The sequence below is a fragment of the Oncorhynchus kisutch genome, linkage group LG22 (genome assembly GCF_002021735.2).
Source record: "Oncorhynchus kisutch isolate 150728-3 linkage group LG22, Okis_V2, whole genome shotgun sequence".
Classification (NCBI taxonomy): domain Eukaryota; kingdom Metazoa; phylum Chordata; class Actinopteri; order Salmoniformes; family Salmonidae; genus Oncorhynchus; species Oncorhynchus kisutch.
In genome coordinates this window covers 23107637-23129469 of record NC_034195.2, presented here as the reverse complement: position 1 = coordinate 23129469, position 21833 = coordinate 23107637, and the positions used below count along the sequence as shown (strand labels likewise).

Genomic DNA, 21833 nt, shown 5'->3' with positions numbered 1-21833 from the left:
ATTTCAAAATATAAAGCTAACAATAGGTATCATTTTCCTCCTTTTCTTTAAAAAAAGGTTATGACATACCCTCATTCAATTGGAGCCCCGGTTTTAACCAAACACACCAAGCCCCTCAGACTATACGGAGTGCATGGTGACAAATCTCTGGATAGCATAATTGTGTCTGTCATACAGGAAGGCCTACCTCTTATTTATTCGAACAGGAAGAAATAGGCTCCAACAAAGCCGTTCTGTTGTGAGTGAAGTCGAATGAAAAGAAATTGTTTAAATGAATGTCTTTCAGCACCATTTGCTGTCCACCTCTGTTTGATTATGCCGCAGCTGCTCCAAAGCTGATGTCACTTTCTCCTGCTTCTCTCTCCTTATTTTTTATTTTTTATTTAATATTGAAGATATATTGTGGCTTCAATTAATGTAATTGTCAGCATAATTTCCAAGCCCTCAAATATATATATTTTTGTAAATACAGTATATATATGGGCTACAGAACAATGTCATGGGGTACTACTCTTTCTACCGTAGGCTACTGTACATCATTTATGGTAAATTCATTTGATGGGGCGTTGGTAGAGCGCTGCAGCTCTGCGTTTCTGCAACAGTACCCTGGAGAGGCACGCTGGGCCTGGACAAGCTAAATATTTTGCACCCCTGCCTTTGGCAAAGTGGGCACTGCTCATCATAGGACAGCATCAGTGCTCACCTATATATCCCTAATGCCACTGAGGGAGTTATCATTGTTTTGTGGCAGAATAATGTGAGGTATGTTTTGTTGTTGGTGTGTCTTGGGCAGTTTAGCTCGGGAAATTCCGCCCTCGTCAAACTGCCCCAAATATTGTCAAAGACTCCAGTCACCCAAGTCATAGATGTTTTCTCTGCTACCGCACGGCAAGCGTTCCAAGTTCCAAGTCTAGGTCCTTAACAGCTCCTTAACAGCTTCTACCCCTAAGCCATAAGACTGCTGAACAATTAATCAAATGGCCACCTGGACTATTTGCATTGACACCCTTCACCATTGTTTCTACACTGCTGCTAGTCGCTGTTTATGATCTATGCAGTCACTTTACCCCTACCTACATGTACAAATTACCTCGACTAACCTGTACCCCGCACATTGACTTGGTATAGGTAAACCCTGTATAGAGCCTCATTATTATAGCCTCACTCGGGCTCCCGAGTGGCACATCAGTCTAAGGCACCGCTTCTCAGTGCTAGAGGGGTCACTACAGACCCTGGTTAGATTCCAGGCTGTATCACAACCGGCCGTGATTGGGAGTCCCATAGGGCGGCTCACAATTGGCCCAGCGTCGTCCTGGTTAGGGTTTGGCCCGGGGTAGGCCGTCATTGTAAATAATAATTTGTTCTTAACTGACTTGCCTAGTTAAATAAAAACATTGTTCTTCTATTGTGTAACTTTTTTGTATATATATATATTTTTTTACTTTTGTTTATTTAAATGTGTCATTTATCTTCAAATGAATGACCTTTTATTGTGGCATAAATACAACCAGTCATGGTGTTTTCATCTGATTGTCAAACAGTCACTTCAAAGGGCTCCTTTACTAGACTACCTGCATGTTCAACCTCTCACAACATATTTCCATCCTCCAAACAGTGGTGAATGGAAGAGACATCTGTTACACAAAACACCAAAAAGTGTAAAGGCATTTGGTGATTGTCAGTAGGCCAGAAGGAATGCCTCCACTGCTGTCCTCGCGCGTCTCGGTTTGGACCTTGTCAAAATGTCGGTGTTTTCATCAAACCACATCGCATTTTGGAGCATAGGCTCTACCACCCGTTTTCATGTCCAATTAATTATTTTTCATGTTTCTGACTTGCGATAATGATAAATAATGGTCTAATAGCCTACAGTTTTCTAGACATTTTGTTTTAATTATTGTAATTGGCTCATGTTTTACCGGTACGGCGTACCCCCCACTATTTATGGATGCCGTACCAGACCGCCTTTCTTTCACCTTGCTTCTCTCACTCTGTTAGTCGCATGTAAAAGAAAGACCCTTTCAGTGATGTAGCTTGGAAATAATATTTTGTATGTTGACATCATGTTGTGTTTGTTCACCAAAGATCCTTTGTTGAGTGTCCAGTAATCCTTCCATGTTGTGTTCTGCTGTGTAGAAGTCCTGCTGAGCCAATCACAGCAAAACAATGCTGTCTTCACACAGACATTAAAAAGCATGATATGGAAGATGAAATGTGAACAAATCAATTATTTTCTCCACTGCCCGTGCCAGGAGACAACTTACTGTAGGCCCATGGGATGTGTATGTGGTGACAGATTCAGTGTGTGATTGTTAGGCTTGGGTGGTATCCAGATTGTCATACCAAGGGTTCGTACAAGGTGCTTAAAGTACTTGAATTTGGCACTCTGATATTCAAGTACTGAAATAACTTCAAAACCAGACATTTTCTCAAGTTGGTACTTGAAAGTACTTGAAATAAAATGAGAGGAGATCAGAAAATGATCAAATATGTTAATATGAAAAATATTAGAAAAATGGATTGGTCCTCCGAATTAATTTCTCTGGTTGCCAGGCGAGCTCACCAATTCCACACACACTGCCACTCAGCCAGGCAGGTACAGAACTGTCTGATTAGGGGCCGCCAAACTTCACATCGATAGCTAAAAGGCCGGGCAAATGTAGATTCAAACCTGCCTGACAGGATATTGCTGTTTTGAACAGGTTTTGCCAGTCCCAACCAGGGATGGAACGGAGTGTAAACGCACGGGAACGCCATTTATGCACATTTCTATTTGTAAAATAGCGTTAATTCACCTTTTTATTTTTTAAATGATCGTTTAGCCACTTTTTATTACGTTCTCAACGCTTAGAAGGCTTCTTGATCTGAGTTCTAATCGCACCTACCTCTGCAAACAAGTGAAATCATGAGTGATTCATGTATGCTCATTATTGTTCACCTGCTCCCCCGGATTGGCCTTGTTGGCAACACCACAGATAGAACAATGAGGCAGATATTTCACAGGAAGTATAAATGTGAAGCATCCGGTTGCCGTTTCCACTCACTACCAAACATAGGGGTGAAAGGAAGCCCAGTGGCTGGCAGTGGGAGAAGATGGAGCGAGATAGATTTTGGCCGACATTCTACAAATTTTCTCATTAATGAAACATTTGATCTCAATAGAGTTTACTGTTTCCGAAACTAAACTCTGCTACAATCAGAGTGGACTATGTTTTGTAGACTTGACTCTTTTGCAAAGTTGAAAAAAATAGCATTGTTTAGAAGGAGTGCGAATTGACTTATTCCACATGTGGACTTCATATGCAAATACATGCTAGAATGTGTCGATAGGCTCTCGCTAGCTCGTGCTTGGCTCTGCCCTCCTCCTTGCTTGTTCTGCTCTCTAGGATTAATTTGCTCCCATTGGAAATGACAGGCGGTGGTCTATCTTGGGGTAGTTATAAAAATCTTTGGCAGCACATTCATTCACCACTCTGTCCAACGGGAAACTCTGTTTACGACATAGGCAGAGAGGTGAAACAAACTACCTCATCCCAGACCTACATTGGCAAGTAGCAGAGAGACGCCGCGGACAGTGGGAATTATTGTTAAAACCCTTGATTCCTGCAGTGTCAACAGACATCCCCCCGACTCTCGGAGGATGAGTGTACAACTTGTAAATAGTCGCTGATATTTCAGTCAGGTGTCTAGCTAGGTAGCTCAACAGCTCTGGCTATTAGCCAGCTAGCTAGCTATAACTAGCTGGCTACAAGGAAGAAGTTTGAAGCTAACGTTTAACGTAGCCCGACCATTGTAGGAGCGGTTGACTGAAATTAAGCTAGCTATAATCAAAATATGGGCTACTATATGTTCTCATAACAAAATACCTTTTCTATATAGAGAGTAATGAGACAGACAGTGGAGACACATTGCACAGAGAAGAGGAAGCATTGAAGCAAGCAGGTAGGGAGGTTAGTAGTACAGTGGTTCCCAAACTTGGGGTCGGGGACCCATGTGGGGTCCCCTAACATGTAAATAGGGTCCCCTGAGAGAGTCTTTAATCTTATCAAAAACATTCTTAACTTGTTTCTCTTAAAATGGTGGCTGCTTTGCGTGATGTATTGTTGTCTCTACCTTTGTGCTGTGTTGTCAGGTGTTGCTGCCTTGCTATGTTGTTGTCTTAGATTTCTCTTTATCTAGTGTTGTGTTGTCTCTCTTGTCGTGATGTGTGTTTTGTCCTATATATATTATCCCCGTCCCCGCAGGAGGCCTTTTGCCTTTTGGTAGGCCGTTATGGTAAATAAGAATTTGTTCTTAACTGACTTTCCTAGTTAAATACTGGTTAAATAAAATAACTAAACAATTATTGCCCTTTGTGCTGTTGTCTGTGCCCAATAATGTTTGTACCCTGTTTTGTGCTGCTACCATGTTGTGTTGCTACCATGTTGTTGTCATGTTGTGTTACTACCATGCTGTGTTGTCATGTTGTGTTACTACCATGCTGGGTTGTCATGTTGTGCTGCTGCCATGTTGTGTTGCTACCATGTTGTTGTCATGTTGTGTTATTACCATGCTGTGTTGTCATGTTGTGCTGCTGCCATGTTGTGTTGCTACCATGTTGTTGTCATGTTGTGTTACTACCATGCTGTGTTGTCATGTTGTGCTGCTACCATGTTGTGTTGCTACCATGTTGTTGTCATGTTGTGTTACTACCATGCTGTGTTGTCACGTTGCGTTACTACCATGCTGTGTTGTCATGTTGTGCTGCTGCCATGTTGTGTTGCTACCATGTTGTTGCCATGTTGTGTTGCTACCATGCTGTGTTGTCATGTTGTGCTGCTGCCATGTTGTGCTGCTACCATGTTGTTGTCATGTTGTGTTACTACCATGCTATGTTGTAATGTTAGGTTACTATCATGCTGTGTTGTCACGTTGTGCTGCTGCCATGTTGTGTTGCTACCATGTTGTTGTCATGTTGTGCTACTACCATGTTGTTGTCATGTTGTGTTACTACCATGTTGTTGTCATGTTGTGTTACTACCATGTTGTTGTCATGTTGTGTTACTACCATGTTGTTGTCATGTTGTGTTACTACCATGTTGTTGTCATGTTGTGTTACTACCATGCTGTGTTGTCATGTGTTGCTGACATGCGATGTTGTTGTCTTACAGCAGGTCTCTCTTTATGTAGTGTTGTGGTGTCTCTCTTTATGTAGTGTTGTGGTGTATCTCTTGGTGTGATGTTGTGGTGTCTCTCTTGGTGTGATGTGTTTTGTCCTATATTTTTATTTAATTTATTTGTATTTTTAAATCTCAGCCCCCATCCCTGCAGGAGGCCTTTTGCCTTTTGGTAGGCCGTCTTTGTAAATACGAATTTGTTCTTAACTGACTTGCCTAGTTAAATAAAAAAATATTTAAAAATGCGTATAGAATATACAATTTTAGAGTCAATTAAGGGCCTTTTACACTGTCAAATTTCACTTTCAAGTCATTATGTGTTGGGACAGCCTGTGGGACCTAAAATTTGGTGAAATATAAAGACAATTTAAATATGAAGACTATTAGGTACACTGAACAAAAATATAAACGCAACATGAAACAATTTCAAAGATTTTACTGAGTTACAATTCAAATAAGAAAATCAGTCAACATCATCAGTCCTGACTTACCACTCATGTATGTAGCAAATAAGTTGTGAAACACTTATTATTGAGTAGAACTTATACGTTTTTTTTTTTTCATGAGGTTGTGGCAATATACTGCCATGTGCTGGCGACTAGAAACAATTGCATAATAGGAACTAATGCAAATGGAAAGGTCTTCAAAATAAACATTAGTGCTTGAAAAAGTACTTGAAAGTACTTGAAAGGCCATGAATTTGACTTGCCACTGTCTGTGTGAATGCTGCATACCTTCATACTGACCTTGTGCCATTCCAGGATATTTGGTAATACCGGCACTGTACACAAGGGATGCTATTTTTAAACAAAAAAATGCTACTCACAGTTTGCTGCACACACACAACAAATATTAGACAGCAAGGCTCTTGATCCAGGAGGGGATTCTCTGCTGTTATCATGAGAAGCTTGATTTTGCAGGAAGATAACCACTTCGATAACTAGCTACTAAATTAGCAATCCAAATGCAGAGCATTTAGAAAATTTTAGACAGTTAACTTAATAGTTATAAGATGTCTAGCTGGCAAACATTTAGTTGTGAATTCCATACTGCAACTAGATCCCCTGGTGCTCACAAGGCCCGGTCTCTCCTCGTTTTGTGCTTGTAAACAAACACCATGTAACTGAGGACTACCGGTAAGCTCTATGATAAAAAATGATGTGTCAGGTCCTAACGTTTTTTTTAAATGTTTTAAGTAGCCTCAAATATTCAAATTTATGAATAAAAAATTAAGAAATAGTTTCAACTGTATTGATGGTATTGCAAAAAAAACGACATGCCGTGGCTATTTGGAAATCCCCCTGTATACGGTAACATAATATACGGTATACCGCACAAGCCTAGTGATTATCCGCTAGGCTAAGGCAGACAGCAGGTGGTTTCCACAGACAGAATGTGAGCTCCACACTTGCAGCATGACACCTCCACATGAAGGAAGGCCTGCAAAATAACGATGTGTCCCGCTTTCTTCCATCTCACTTCAAACACACACAGACACAGAGATTTACACACATATGGCTGCACATACACTCTCGAGATCTGTCAAACTCCTATTTCACATTTTCCTGCCCACTCTTATGTTCATGCATGTTTTACATGTATTACTCTTTTATCACATTCCCTAAGCCCACAGTACTTCCAAATCCACCCACTCCCACTTGCCCAGACACTCTAGGATCCACAAATAGTGCATTCAAACACGCACACACGTTCCAATACATTCCTCTCAGCATGGTCACCCTGTCATAAAATACTCTCCAGTTTTTCTTTAGCTTTCATATTTGAATACTAATTGAACACAGAGAGAGCAGGGGGGCCAGGTAGTTCTCCACTGCAGCAGGCAGATGTGTAGTGACGATATGACCATTCTTCCCGTCTTTCACTGGAACGTCCTGTAAAATGGCGCCGTCTCGTAATGCTCAGACGAGACAATATGGCCACTGACTGTCTTCCAGCCTCCTAATGTTGTTGCCCTCCTGCTGTTCGAGATGTTCTTACTATATTCTGTCTTATTTCACTATAAATTGCTTTCATATTGTTTATCCCCTGCCGAGGTTGAGCGGCAGTGACATTCTAAAGTGACAGTATAGGTTCTGCATGTCGCCAGGCCCTCGTCAGGCTCGGCTGTCCCATAAATGTGATGGAGTTCATGACTAACAAAGATTGTATCTATTCTGACAGTGGCCCCCCAGATAGAATTGAATTAACAGTTTGACACCAGGAGGAAAGCACTTGTCCCTGGGGTATAGTGAATACTTAGCAGAGACATTACATCTAATGTGCTCTGTACCGGAGGACCTGCCAAACCCATATCATCCCCAACATACTGTACTGTACACCTCATCTCCATATTACTGTCCTGCTAAATGGTTAGCTAATGGTTGATAACCAGACCAAAACTACTATAAGTGTTTATGATTGACCCCCACCTCTAATAAGGATTTGTTACCAACCATCAATACCAGACATACAGTACAATCAGACACCAGCCTAAGTGTCCTGCAGGAAGTCCTGTGCATATTCCCCAGCTGTGTAAGGCCGGGATGATACCAGTATTGCGATGCTCATTAGTATCTTGGCAAGGAAACAAAACACAAAGCGGATTTAACTTCTTTAGGAAAATCTCCCTAATGTTGCAAACAAACATCATTATATTGTCATCTAGTCACATTTGTTTATTTTCCAAGCTATATCACACAATATTTTACATACAGCATGTTTTTAAAGGAACAAAGAGTTTGGTCTGCTTCGTGTTTTCTTTTTTTCCATGGAAAAAATATTGGTATCGTTACATCTGCTGTGCCATTACTGCACATTCTCCTAGCCACCCTGTGGTATCAGAAGACAGCATAATGATGACCTCTGGGATCCTCAGCTCCTGGATTAGCATATCTCCTCCCTTTTACATGATTATCAGGCTAATTTATTTTCATGAATCTCCTTTATGTCATCAACAAACGGCATCCTATCCCATAATTATCACATCCATATCCCTGACCTGATGATGAGTGAGACAAAGCATCTATCTGTTTCTCCACATGGCTGGCTACCTTGAGCTCTCTCTCTCTCTCTCTCTCTCTCTCTCTCTCTCTCTCTCCTCCACCCGGCCGGCCGGCCATTACAGTTTTGAGAAATGTCTTAATTGCATTGAACTTTTGGTTCAATAACAACAGAGAGGACCCAGCGACTGGAGTAGTGGATAAAGATGTCTCTGAAGGGGCTCTATTGATTCTAAAAGACATTTTCCTCTCTTGTTATAAATGACATTTAAAATGGGATGATTTCTTTTCTGTTGCACAATAGGTTATGTAGGCTACTGCGACAGGTAGCCTAGTCATTAGAGCGTTGGGCCAGTAACTGAAAGGTAGGTGGTTTGAATACCCGAGCTGACAAGGTGAAAAATCTGTCGATGTGCCCTTGAGCAAGGTACTTAACCCTACTTTGCTCCAGGGGTGTCGTACTACTATGGCTGACCCTGTAAAACAATTTCACTGCACCTATCTGGTGTATGTGACAATACAAATACATAATCAATACCAATAATATGCCCATTATGAGAAGAAGTATGTCGTGAATTTTCAAAACTCTTAGTACACAACTCCAAACTGGTAACACTCATATTCATAACCTTTTATTGTGCATTCATTTTCTTTGAAGACATCTTTCACTACACAACCATTGATCCAAAATATAAGGTTATTGTGAAATACCATAAGAACATTGGTTTAATCACCAAAACACAACACAGTGATATCTTCTCCCTTTACCAATTTAACAACCAGTTAATCCAATAGCAAAAAGTGCAAGATACATGTTTAAAAAATGCCCTTTGAATGTAATATGCTATCGTACTGTAAATTACAGTACTTTACACTGTTTTCACATTAGATAATACACTTGCACTACATCTTTTGCAATCATTGATGCAAAAAATAAACGTATTGTTCAGATATAATTACAACATAGGTGTACTGTAATCAAATGGGGGAAAAAATGAAAGAAACATAATGTTTTGCAGGCAGTCTTGAGCATTTGGCCATAGATTCTCATCGACATCACTCTAAATGTCTTCATTGTTGATGCACCTGGGGAACAACCTCTGGGTCAGCAGAAGCTGGTGGGAGGAGCTATAGGGAGCTATAGGAGGGCAGGCTCATTGTAACGACTGGAATGGCATCAATGGAATCGTACCAAACGCCATAGAAATAGAATCAATAGAACAGGCTTGGAAGCTCTAACCCTGGCCATTTAACTGGTAAACTCATAGATGTGGTAAAGAGGTCATTGGAACGCAGATCATGGGGGATAGAAGAAGGACGCCGGATTGGTGCAAATACAATAAATCTGATCTAACAAAATGGATATTTGTCAAATCCCTCATGATTGATTTATTGTAAAGCCACATGCTTCCCATCTGAAACAGTTCAGAACAGTTTGTGCAGATATTCTGACTACATTTAGTGAAATGTTTGTTTGTTTTGGTGTTCGACAAGGGCTGTTCGGCTGTTCGTGAAACACATTTTTTTTGGGGGGGGGTGAGGCGAATTTCGGTAGCCGAAGTCAAATCAAATCAAAGTTTATTTGTCACGTGTGCCGAATACAACAGGTGTAGACCTTACAGTGAAATGCTTCCTTACAGGCTCTAACCAATGATGCGGAGAAAAAAGAAGTATGTGTGTGTGTGTGTAGGTAAGTAAAGAAATAAAACAACAGTAAAAAGACATTTGAAAATAAGAGTAGCAAGGCTTTATACAGACACCTGTTAGTCAGGCTTATTGAGGTAGTATGTACATGTAGGTATGGTTAAAGTGACTATCCGTATATGATGAACAGAGAGTAGCAGTAGCGTAAAAAGAGGGGTTGGCGGGTGGTGGGACACGGCCCTTCGTTGGTGATTGGTCAACTGTAGGGGTGACGCGAGTTTCTTCTTCTACTCGATTCAGCCCAAAACTCAGTGTTCATTCAACATGGCGACTGATAACTTCGAGCATCTATTGACCGAGGAGGTACAAAAGTACCTTCACCTCTACAATTCTATCCATGCATTATATAAAGACCAGCATGTAAAGACCAATTCATGGAGGGACATTGTGGTGACGCTGGGGTCGGACCCAACCACTTTGTTGAAAAAGTGGGGTAGGGTTTGAGACCAATTCGTCAAGGCAAATAAAATAACCCAGGGCCACAGTGGAGATGCCGGCTTCCCTAGCTTGTTCGGCACGTGAAGCATGGGATGACTGAAAGTAATTTACCGTATTCACCAGAGGATTAGGTATTTGGTTGTATATTAGTCGAGTAGCCATGTTTTCTAACAATAGATAGCGCTAGCTGGCTATCTACTTGTCTGGCTAGTGGCTAGCTAACCTAGAAGCATACTTGTGCAGAGAAAGCAAGCCTGCAAATTAAACTAGAGAGCTTTGCAACTTTTTGATCAAACATAATTTTGTTCAAGAAACAATATCATAAGCTTCCCACATTCTTAACACCGAAGTCAAAGTTTGGTAGCAAGGTCCAGCTAGCTAAAAAGTTGCAAATGTTTAAGCAGAGTTGAGTAGCTGGAGTAGGTCAAGCCTACTCAACTCTGCTCAAACATTTGCAACATTATAGTCTATTGTAGTCTCGGTTAATGATGTTTGATATGATGTTCATTGATAGTTTGCGATGGTTTGGATGTGTACTATACAGTCCTCTACTTTTTTATTTTTCAAGGCACAAACACCAGCGAATGGAAACAGCATCCGTTTTTGTTCTCTGTGCCCCAGCACTGCCTGTACACCGGCCCCCAGCACATCCTCTGCCCCCAGTACTGACTGGTAATTGGCCTCGAGCCCATCTCCCACACTGAGCTGCAGTGCAGAATTGGAAACAGTTCTCCATACAGGACCTGGGAAGCTCTATCCTGGGCCCACCTCCAAGACCTACTACACTGGCTTGCTCTTCACCAATAACACAGAGCAGCAGCAGTAGTAGCAGGGGTGTGAGGATGAGGGAGAAAAGAGATGTAGACAGCCCTTATCACATCACAAAGGCAATGCAAATGATTGAAGACCGATCTCAAGATTTGTTCCAAAATATTAATATTGTACATAAATATTTGTATCTACACTGACACTTACATTTTATTCCATAGACATTTTTGTTGTTTACATGTCTGTTCTTAGCAGAGACTGTTGTACTATGGTTCATAAATATTTATATTGTTCATAAATATTTGTATCTACGCTCTGACACTTTAATTTTATTCCATAGACACTTTTGTTGTTCACATGTCTGTTCTCAGCAGACACTTTTGTATTGTGGTTTGCTTACAGAGCCCAGAAGCAAAAATAAAGGTATATTTTTGTATGCTGCAAAATGTAAATACAAGGTGTTTCAATGCATTCTATTTGAATATCAAGTGCTGACAATGTAAAGAGCTGTGTGCCACATACTCTACAGGTTTTCTTCTATTGTGTGGTGTAGTTCAATCTAATCTGAATTACTGTAGACGTCATAGAATCAGGTTTCATTTAATTAACCATATTAAAACTCACATAAATAAATGTGAGTCTGTGTGCATCCATTAAGGGGTGTGTGTGTGTGTGTGTGTGTGAGCAGTCAAAACAAAGTCCTATTCTGCATGATTTGCTGGCCTTGGGTTGAGTTTTCCACTCCTAACCATGTCTTCCTGCCATGGCACACATCCAGGGGGGGGGGGGAAAGGAAGAAGTCCATGAGCTTGTTTCCTGTTTTCCCTTGTAAGCTGTGTCGCTCTGGCACGAGAGAGTCTCCCTGGCTCTTGGAGATTGTTGTCCCCTGACACAACCCTCCTCCACTCTCCAGGTTGGTATTTTCCAGAAGGGAGGTACATAATCTTGCTTTTGGCTGATGAACTTCATCCGTGGAGGAGGGGTAGTTGTGGAGGGCCACACATGCCTTCACAATGTCCTAAGCCTTTTCAGGGGTACACGTGATTGGACGACCAAGAATCCAAATGTTTGCAGCCATGATGCTTAATCCATTCTCTATGACTCTTCGACAACGAGAGTGGCGGTAGTTGTAGGTACGGCCAGGTTCATTGAGATGGACACCTTTGAATGATCCCCTGTAGGAAAGGCTACAAAGTCATACTTCAGGGCAAGCCAAAGGGCTTTGCAAGACATCCGATACAATACTGCACACCGTAGATTAATCAATTCTGTAGCTGCTCGCTACAGCCTGCTGTGAATTTCCAGAGGTAAGAACCCGAAGCGTCACGACAGTCTTTCAATAACATCAATTGGGGAACGCGGATTTGTTGGACCAGCATTGCATACACCCCATCCATTGTTCTTTCTGTGTGGAGTGGTCGCACTGACAATCTTATTTGTCTCTGTATCTCGCCTATTGTATGTGTTACTAGGTATATCAAATCTAGTAGATCCTCTGCAATTTGCACAACCTCCATTTTCTCGCTAGTGTCGCTGTGTGCACTATTTTATTTTTCCACATGTTTTTTCCTTGTTTGGCTGTGTCATCACTTCCTTGTTATGCCGTAGATGGCTATTCCCAGCTCATCGACCTCTACTGTCCCGGGGTAATGTTACCTCTTTCCCCCCCCTTTTGTAGTTTTTCAAGCGAATAAAAAATAAAATAAAGTTGTATGTGTCGCATGCTTCGTAAACAACAGGTGTAGAATAACAGTGAAATGCTTATTGTTAGTCTACACCTGTTGTTTACGATGCATGTGACAAATTTGGTTGGCTGGCCGCCAACCAAACTGAAGCATGCTGATGCCTTAACAGGTCCACAATGCGTTTACCAAAGTCCAATTTGTATATATTTGTCTGTTTTCGCTGGATTACCCCATTGACTCACAGCAAAGTACATTTTCTTGTTTTCTGCTTGTTTTAGTCAATTACAAAACTACATTAAAGCAAAGTGCAATATGTCTAAAGAGGACTTTTTAGCATTGCCTTCTGCAGAGTGTTTTAACTGCTTCCAAAAACGTAATATTGTAAGGCTTCCCTCATGCCCATTTTCATGATGGTGCGAGCAGCCACATGAGTGACAACAACACAAATAAGCAGACTATACAGCTACAAGTAGTGAGTGGTGTTACAAACAGACTATACTAAACAAGTTAAATGTCTTACCTGTGAGGAAATGTTCTCCACTCACATAGGTACATGTAGCCTACTTGGACACCGGGTCCCCACATTTCCCACGCCAAATAGCCTGAAGCCACAGGGCTCTTCTCGCAGGCTCTATTATCCTACGTGGGAGCATTGCGATACGTAGGTGGATATTCTTGACCTGGTTACATGTACATTGAACAACACAGCAGCTTTTCGGCATGTTTTGTTATTTCTGAATAACCAAAAAACAACAATGAAGTTGGTTATTTTACACTGAGGGTCAATGGGAAAGAATGTTTGTTTTCCACAATGTTTTGGGGCTTGTTCAAAGGGAATTCCTTATTATACATGAATATCGACTCAGACTATGGCTGCTTGCTATTGAGACGCGATCACTTCCATAGATGCGGGAAAGAGGTAAATCGGGCTCGACCAAAACAATTGTATTGACATGGAAATACGTGGGGGAAAGGGCCAATGGCAGATAGATAGATAGATAGACATAGATTTGACTATTTAAAACGCAATACAACCACACGTGGATAATGCATTCACAATCATCAACGACACAAAAAAAGAGATGGCCGCCTCGCTTCGAGTTCCTAGGAAACCATGCAGTATTTTGTTTTTTTTACGTGTTATTTCTTACATTGGTACCCCAGGTCATCTTAGGTTTCATTACATACAGTCGGGAGGAACTATTGCATATAAGAGCAATGTCAACTCACCGTCATTACGATCAGGAATACGACTTTCCCGAAGTGGATCCTCTGTTTTGCCCACCACCCAGGACAATGGATCGGATCCCAGCCGGCGAACCAAAACAACGATGCCGTAAAAGGGGCAGACGAAGCGGTCTTCTGGTCAGGTTCCGGAGACGGGCACATCGCGCACCACTCCCGAGCATACTACTGTCCAGTCTCTTGACAACAAGGTAGATGAAATCCGAGCAAGGGTAGCATTCCAGAGAAACATAAGAGACTGTAACGTTCTTTGCTTCACGGAAACATGGCTCACTCGAGACGCGCTATCGGAGTCGGTACAGCCAGCTGGTTTCTTCACGCATCGCGCCGACAGAAACAAGCATCTTTCTGGTAAGAAGAAGGGCGGGGGGGTATGCCTTATGATTAATGAGACATGGTGTGATCATAACAACATACAGGAACTCAAGTCCTTCTGTTCACCTGACTTGGAATTCCTCACAATCAAATGTCGACCACATTATCTACCAAGAGAATTCACGTCGATTATAATCACAGCCGCATATATTCCCCCCCAAGCAGACACATCGATGGCCCTGAACGAACTTCATTTGACTCTATGTAAACTGGAAATCACATATCCTGGGGCTGCATTACTTGTAGCTAGGGATTTTAACAAGGCTAATCTGACAACAAGACTCCCTAAATTCTATCAGCATATCGATTGTGCAACCAGGGCTGGCAAAACCAGTTAGAATAACAAAAATTGTTATTCTAACTTCCGCAACGCATATAAGGCCCTCCCCCGCCCTCCTTTCGGAAAAGCTGACCACGACTCCATTTTGTTCCTTACAGCCTATAGACAGAAACTAAAACAGGAAGCTCCCGTGCTCAGGTCTGCTCAACGCTGTTCCGACCAATCTGATTCCACGCTTCAAGATTGTGGATTGATGGCAGCATTCGTGCCCAAACTGAAAGCGCGAACCACAGCTTTTAATCATGTCAAGGTGACCGGAAACATGACCAAATATAAACAGTGTAGCTAGGCAATCAAACAAGCTAAGCGTCAGTATAGAGACAAAGTAGTCGCAATTCAACGGCTCAGACACAAGAGGTATGTGGCAGGGTCTACAGTCAATCACGGATTACAAAAAGAAAACCAGCCCCGTCGCGGACCAGGATGTCTTGCTCCCAGACAGACTAAACAACTTCTTTGCTCGCTTTGAGGACAATACAGACAATACAGATACGGCCCGCTACCAAAACGCAGCCGACGTGAGTAAAACATTTAAACGTGTTAACCCTAGACGGCATTCCCAGCCGCGTCCTCAGAGCATGCGCAGACCAGCTGGCTGGTGTGTTTACGGACATATTTAATCAATCCTTATCCCAGTCTGCTGTTCCCACATGCTTCAAGAGGGCCACCATTGTTCCTGTTCCCAAGAAAGCTAAGGTAACTGAGCTAAACGACTACTGCCCCGTAGCACTCACTTCCGTCATCATGAAGTGCTTTGAGAGACTAGTCAAGGACCATATCACCTCCACCCTACCTGACACCCTAGACCCACTCCAATTTGCTTACCGCCCCAATAGGTCCACAGACGACGCAATCGCAACCACACTGCACACTGCCCTAACCCATCTGGACAAGAGCAATACCTACGTGAGAATGCTGTTCATTGACTACAGCTCAGCATTTAACAACATAGTACCCTCCAAACTCATCATCAAGCTCGAGACCCTGGGTCTCGACTCCGCCCTGTGCAATTGACTTTGACTACCACCACTGATTTCTGTACTCTAGCTATGTTAATCAGTTTAAACAAATGGGAGTTAGCATTTAGCAGTCACTTCTTCTAATCCTGAAATGTTATGCAGCGAAAACAGACAAATACAGTGTGCATTTGGAAAGTATTTAGACCCCTTCTATCTTTCCACATTTTGTTACTTTACAGCCTTATTCTAAAATTGATTAAATACTTTTTTTGCTCATCAATTTACACACAATAGCCCATAATGACAAAGCAAAACATATTTATTTTTTGTTTTTGTGCAAATGTATAAAACAATTAATATTAAAATATACATTTACATAAGTATTCAGACCCTTTACTCAGTACTTTGTTAAAGCACCTTTGGCAGCGATTACAGCCTTGAGTATTCTTGGGTATGATGCTACAAGCTTATCACACCTGTATTTGGGGAGTTTCTCCAATTCTTCTCTGCAGATCCTCTCAAGAGCTGTCAGATTGGATGGGGAGCGTCTCTGCACAGCTTTTCTCTGGTCTCTACAGAGATGTTTGATTGTGTTTCAAGTCCGGGCTCTGGCTGGGCCACTCAAGTACATTCAGAGGCTTGGAAGGTAAACCTATGCCCTAGTCTGAGGTCCTGAGTGCTCTCGAGTAGGCTTTCATCAAGGATCTCTCTGTTTGCTCAGTTCATCTTTCCCTCGATTCTGACTAGTCTCCCAGTCTTTGCCGCTGAAAAACGTCCCTGCAGCGTGATGGGATGATGCCAGGTTTCCATCGGAGGGTGATGCTTGGCATTCAGACCAAAGAGTTCAATCTTGGTATCATCAGACCAGAGAATCTTGAGTCCTTTAGGTGCCTTTTGGCACTCCAAGCGGGCTGCCTTTTACTGAGGAGTGGCTTCTGTCTGGCCACTCTACCATAAAGGCCTGATTGGTGGAGTGCTGAAGAGCTGGTTGTCCTTCCAGCCGGTTCTCCCATCTCCACAGAGGAACTCTGGAACTCTTACAGAGTGAACATTGGGTTCTTGGTCACCTCACTGATAAAAGCCCTTCTCCCCCGATTGCTCAGTTTGGCCGGGCGGCCAGCTCTAGGAAGAGTCTTGGTGGTTACAAACTTCAATTGTGGTAAATCAATTGAATTTATCATAGGTGGACTCCAATCAAGTTGTAGAAACATCTCAAGGATGGTCAATGGAAACAGGATGGACCTGAGCTCGATTTTGACGCTCATTAGCAGGATCTGAATACTTATGTCAGTAAGGTATTTCAGTTTATTATTTTGTATATATTTTCGCAAAAAAAACAAACTATTTTCACTTTGTCATTACGGGTTATTGGTGTAGATTGATGAGGATTTTTTTTTAAATGTAATCCATTTTAGAATAGTGCTATAACGTAACAAAATGTGGAAAAAGTCAAGGGGTCTGAATAATTTCCAAATGCACTGCATGTCTGCTGCAGTGGGACAAGAGAGAACCATGAGAAAACAAGTTTTGATCAGTCATGGAAATAAGAGTGGTAAAAACTGGCTCCCTATGGAGTTAAAAAGAAGATGGAGAACAAGCTATCGTATGAAGGAAAAATACTGGAGGTAGGTGCAGGTACAGGTAACTAATACAAAAATCATATTGCGATATTTTCAAAACGATACGATATACCGTCAAATGTAATACCCCGATACGTAACTGTATTGATTTTTACCCCCATAACTATACATTAAGGTATTAGAGTACTGACCTGGCCAATGCAATTTTAGTAAAGCAGATTCATGATATAAAAAAAGTTATGTGAGTAAGTAATATGAGCATTGCATTGTGAAATACATTTGCTTTATGCACATGCATTGCCATGTGAAACATTTATTTCTAGATGAAACACAAATAAAGATACACTACGCAGAAATCACTCCGACAATTCCTGATTGTTTAAATTCTAAACAATTCTAAACAAGCAGTCATTGTGTAGAGAGTCATTGTACCATCTAAACCGCTGTGAAATATGTTTTTCATAACCAAAAATATAGTATTTTTAGCTGTTTGAAGTTGGTGTACAATATCGAAAGTAAAATACTCAAAAAAATGAAACTTAAAAACGGGAAGCACAGAAATAGCGCACATACTGTAGAACAGATCTACCGCATCATAGACTTGCTTCCAATGAGAATGAACGATCTACTGTATAACTCACATTTCTATGTGAATTTAGTCGGGTAGCCCAAAAAGTTACATATTGTAGCTGGTGAAAAAGTGACTGTGTGATTTTATGTATTGTACTTGAAAACAACTGCCTTTTTGATGAACTGTTTTGAAGTTTGTACTAAGAGTTGTGAAAATGTACCACATATGTTACGGTTTTCTAGTGGTGAAGGAGAGTCGGACCAAAATGCGGCGTGGCTATTGAGATTCATGTTTAATAAAAATAAAGTAAACACGAATCAATGCAAAACAATAAACGTAATGAAAACCAAAACAGCCTAAACTGGTGCAAACTAACATAGCGACACTAAGGTCACATAGGAACAAATCACCCACACCAAACTCAAAGAATATGGCTGCCTAAATATGGTTCCCAATCAGAGACAACAATAAACACCTGCCTCTGATTGAGAACCACTCCAGACAGCCATAGACTTAGCTAGATACCCCACTAAGCTACAATACCAATACCAACACCAAAACCCCAAGACAAAACACACCACAATACAAAAACCCCATGCCACACCCTGGCCTGACCCAATACATGAAGAAAAACACAAAATACTTAGACCAGGGCGTGACAACATATTTGTGATTGAAATAAACTGTAATAGTTTTCAGACTGCAATGTTAGTATTATTGCACAGTTTTGTTTAGGAGCTACCATCAGAAACTACCAATCATTTTGCACTGGGACGGTTGTCATGTCTGCCGCACTAAAAAATGTGAATAGAATCATTTGAATGACACCATGTCACTGCATGGGTGTGTGCAGTGATAATATTACATGACCCCTGTATGACCTCTCGTCTGAACAGTGATGAGATACAGTGACACCTTTTTAAATGATGCATGTGTCTTAGATAAGTCACAGAAGGTGAGAATGCTTGCTCCCTCTCTCCTTTGAGCAGGTGATTGATGGATGGATGAGAGAATGTGGGGTGAAAGAGTGATAATGGCAGGCGAGGGGACTGGGAGTGACAGGTGGATGGACTTGTAGGTGGGCCAGGACTGGCAGGCTACTGCCAAGCCTTCTGATGCCCCCTAGAGCCTCCCTCCACTGCTTTCCACTACCACCCATCCTGTCTGGCCGTCTGTCCCTGTTGTGGCCTCTCTCAGACAGATACTGTATACTAATACACAACTGTCCTGTCTGTGCTCCCTCTTAGCAGTTCCCACTCTGCTCACTGCCAAAGCACATAAAACCATGCTGATAGTCTGTAATTACCTTAAGAGTGAGGCTATGTTCTGTGAGGACAAAAACTGATCTGAACAGCTCTCTGCAGAAAGGAAATGCATTTTGGTTTGTCTTGTGTTTTGTATTATACTGCACAACAGCTGATAAAACACTGTGAAAGTGTGAAAAAAGTGTTATTTCCTCATAGTTGCTGGTTGAAAATATAATCTACACAGGACCTTCTAATTACACTTGTTGCATTCATACAGTTGAAGTCAGAAGTTTACATACACCTTAGCCAAATACATTTAAACTCAGTTTTCACAATTCCTGACATTTAATCCTAGTAAAAATTCCCTGTCTTAGGTCAGTTAGGATCACCACTTTATTTTAAGAATGTGAAATGTCAGAATAATAGTAGAGGGAATTATTTCTTTCAGCTTTTATTTCTTTCATCACATTCCCAGTGGGTCAGAAGTTTACATACACTCAATTAGTATTTGGTAGCATTGCCTTTAAATTGTTTAACTTGGGTCAAACGTTTTGGGTTGCCTTCCACAAGCTTCCCACATTAAGTTGGGTGAATTTTGCCCCATTCCTCCTGACAGAGCAGGTTTAACTGAGTCAGGTTTGTAGGCCTCCTTGTTCGCACACGCTTTTTCAGTTCTGCCCACAAATGTTCTATAAGGTTGAGGTCAGGGCTTTGGGATGGCCACTCCAATGCCTTGACTTTGTTGTCCTTAAGCCGTTTTGCCACAACTTTGGAAGTGTGCTTGGGGTCATTGTCCATTTGGAAGACCCATTTGCGACCAAGCTTCAACTTCCTGAATGATGTCTTGAGATGTTGCTTCAATATATCCACATAATTTTCTTCCCTCATGATGCCATCTATTTTGTGAAGTGCACCAGTCCCTCCTGCATCAAAGAACACCCACAACATGATGCTGCCACCCCCGTGCCTCATGGTTGGGATGGTGTTCTTCGACTTGCAAGCCTCCCCGTTTTTCCACCAAACATAACGACGGTAATTATGGCCCAAAAGTTATATTTTTGTTTCATCAGACCAGAGGATGTTTCTCCAAAAAGTACGATCTTTGTCCCCATGTGCAGTTGCAAGTCGTGGTCTGGATTTTTTTATGGCGGTTTTGGAGCAGTGGCTTCTTCCTTGCTGAGCGGCCTTTCAGGTTATGTCGATATAGGACTTGTTTTACTGTGGATATAGATACTTTTGTACCTGTTTCCTCCAGAAACTTCACAAGGTCCTTTGCTGTAGTTCTGGGTTTGATTTGTACTTTTCGCACCAAAGTACTTCATCTCTAGGAGACAGAACGCTTCTCCTTCCTGAGTGGTATGACGGCTGCATGGTCCCATGGTGGTTATACTTGCATACTATTGTTTGTACAGATGAACTTGGTACCTTCAAGTGTTTGGAAATTGCTCCCAAGGATGAACCAGATTTGTGAAGGTTTTACATATTTTTTTCTGAGGTCTTTACTGATTTATTTTGATTTTCCTATGATGTCAAGCAAAGAGGCACTGAGTTTTAAGTTAGACCTTGAAATACATCCACAGGTACACCTGCAATTGACTCAAATGATGTAAATTAGCCTATCAGAACCTTCTAAAGCCATGACATAAGTTTATGAAATTTTCCAAGCTGTTTAAAGGCACAGTCAACTTATTGTGTGTAAACTTCTGACCCACTGGAATTGTGATACAGTGAATGATAAGTGAAATAATCTGTCTGTAAACAATTGTTGGAAAAATTACTTGTGTCACGCACAAAGTAGATGTCCTAACCGACTTGCCAAAACTATAGTTTGTTAACAAGGAATTTGTGGAGTGGTTGATAAATGAGTTTTAATGATTCCAACCTAAGTGTATGTCAAATTCCGACTTCAACTCTATATAAATGGCTGCATTGGGCTTTAGTGCATTTCCCCAAAATTCTAAGATATTATGTTTTTCCACACCATAAAACATGCTTGGACCCAGTCTACCTTTGTGTGGCGGTTCTTTAAAAATTATGTGAATAAAGCATTTCTTGGAAAGAGCTTTTATGAGGATGAGTAGGATGAAGCAGTCGGCTAATGATATTCTAATTGTCATTAAAGAAGTGCATCAGAGAAGACGCAGCTGTTTTCCTGAGGTTTAACTGGTTGACTAAGTCTTGTTTTTTTTCTTCTTTGTTGTCTCTCAGGTTGTCCATATTGGAGCCCAGAAGGAGGGGGAGGAGGGATGTGTGCCTGGCTTCCAGGTGAAGGAGTACCAGGTGGAGTACAACGGAGGTTTCCAGAAGGACCATCCTCTCACACAAGGTGAGTGAGAGACCTGATCCCTTCCTGACAAGGGGAAGGTTAGGGGATGTCATGCAGGTGCACATAACTTCAGATACAAATGTCCTCAATCAAATCAAATAAACAAAAACAAAAAAAAGTTTGTTTGTCACGTGTGTGTAGGATACAAGTGTAAAACAGTACAGTAGAATGGGTGACAGAAACAGACAGAGACGTGTGTGTAGGATACAACAAGTGTAAAACAGTACAGTGGGATGCTTACTTGCAAGATCTTTCCCATCAATGCAGTTTTCATTATCAAGGTAAGAAGAAATAATGTAATACTTTTAAAATGTATATAAATGGAGCTCTATACCAGTACCATAATTGTAATGTGTAGGGATACTGGAGTATGGAGGTCAATACTGTATATACTGTACATGTAAGCAGGTGTAAAAAAAAAATAAAGTTGGACAAAGTGA

At 41.4% G+C, this 21833-nt stretch overlaps 1 protein-coding gene across 2 annotated transcripts in view; it reads left to right on the top strand.

Moving 5' to 3' along the window:
- The window catches only part of cdh13 (cadherin 13, H-cadherin (heart)), a 545258-nt gene that overhangs the window by 118500 nt on the left and 404925 nt on the right, over positions 1 to 21833 (top strand). For both annotated transcript variants that reach the window (XM_020456206.2, XM_020456207.2), the window contains exon 2: positions 21276 to 21393. In XM_020456206.2, the coding sequence (XP_020311795.2) occupies positions 21276 to 21393 (118 nt within the window). The remainder of the gene's footprint in view (positions 1 to 21275; positions 21394 to 21833) is intronic.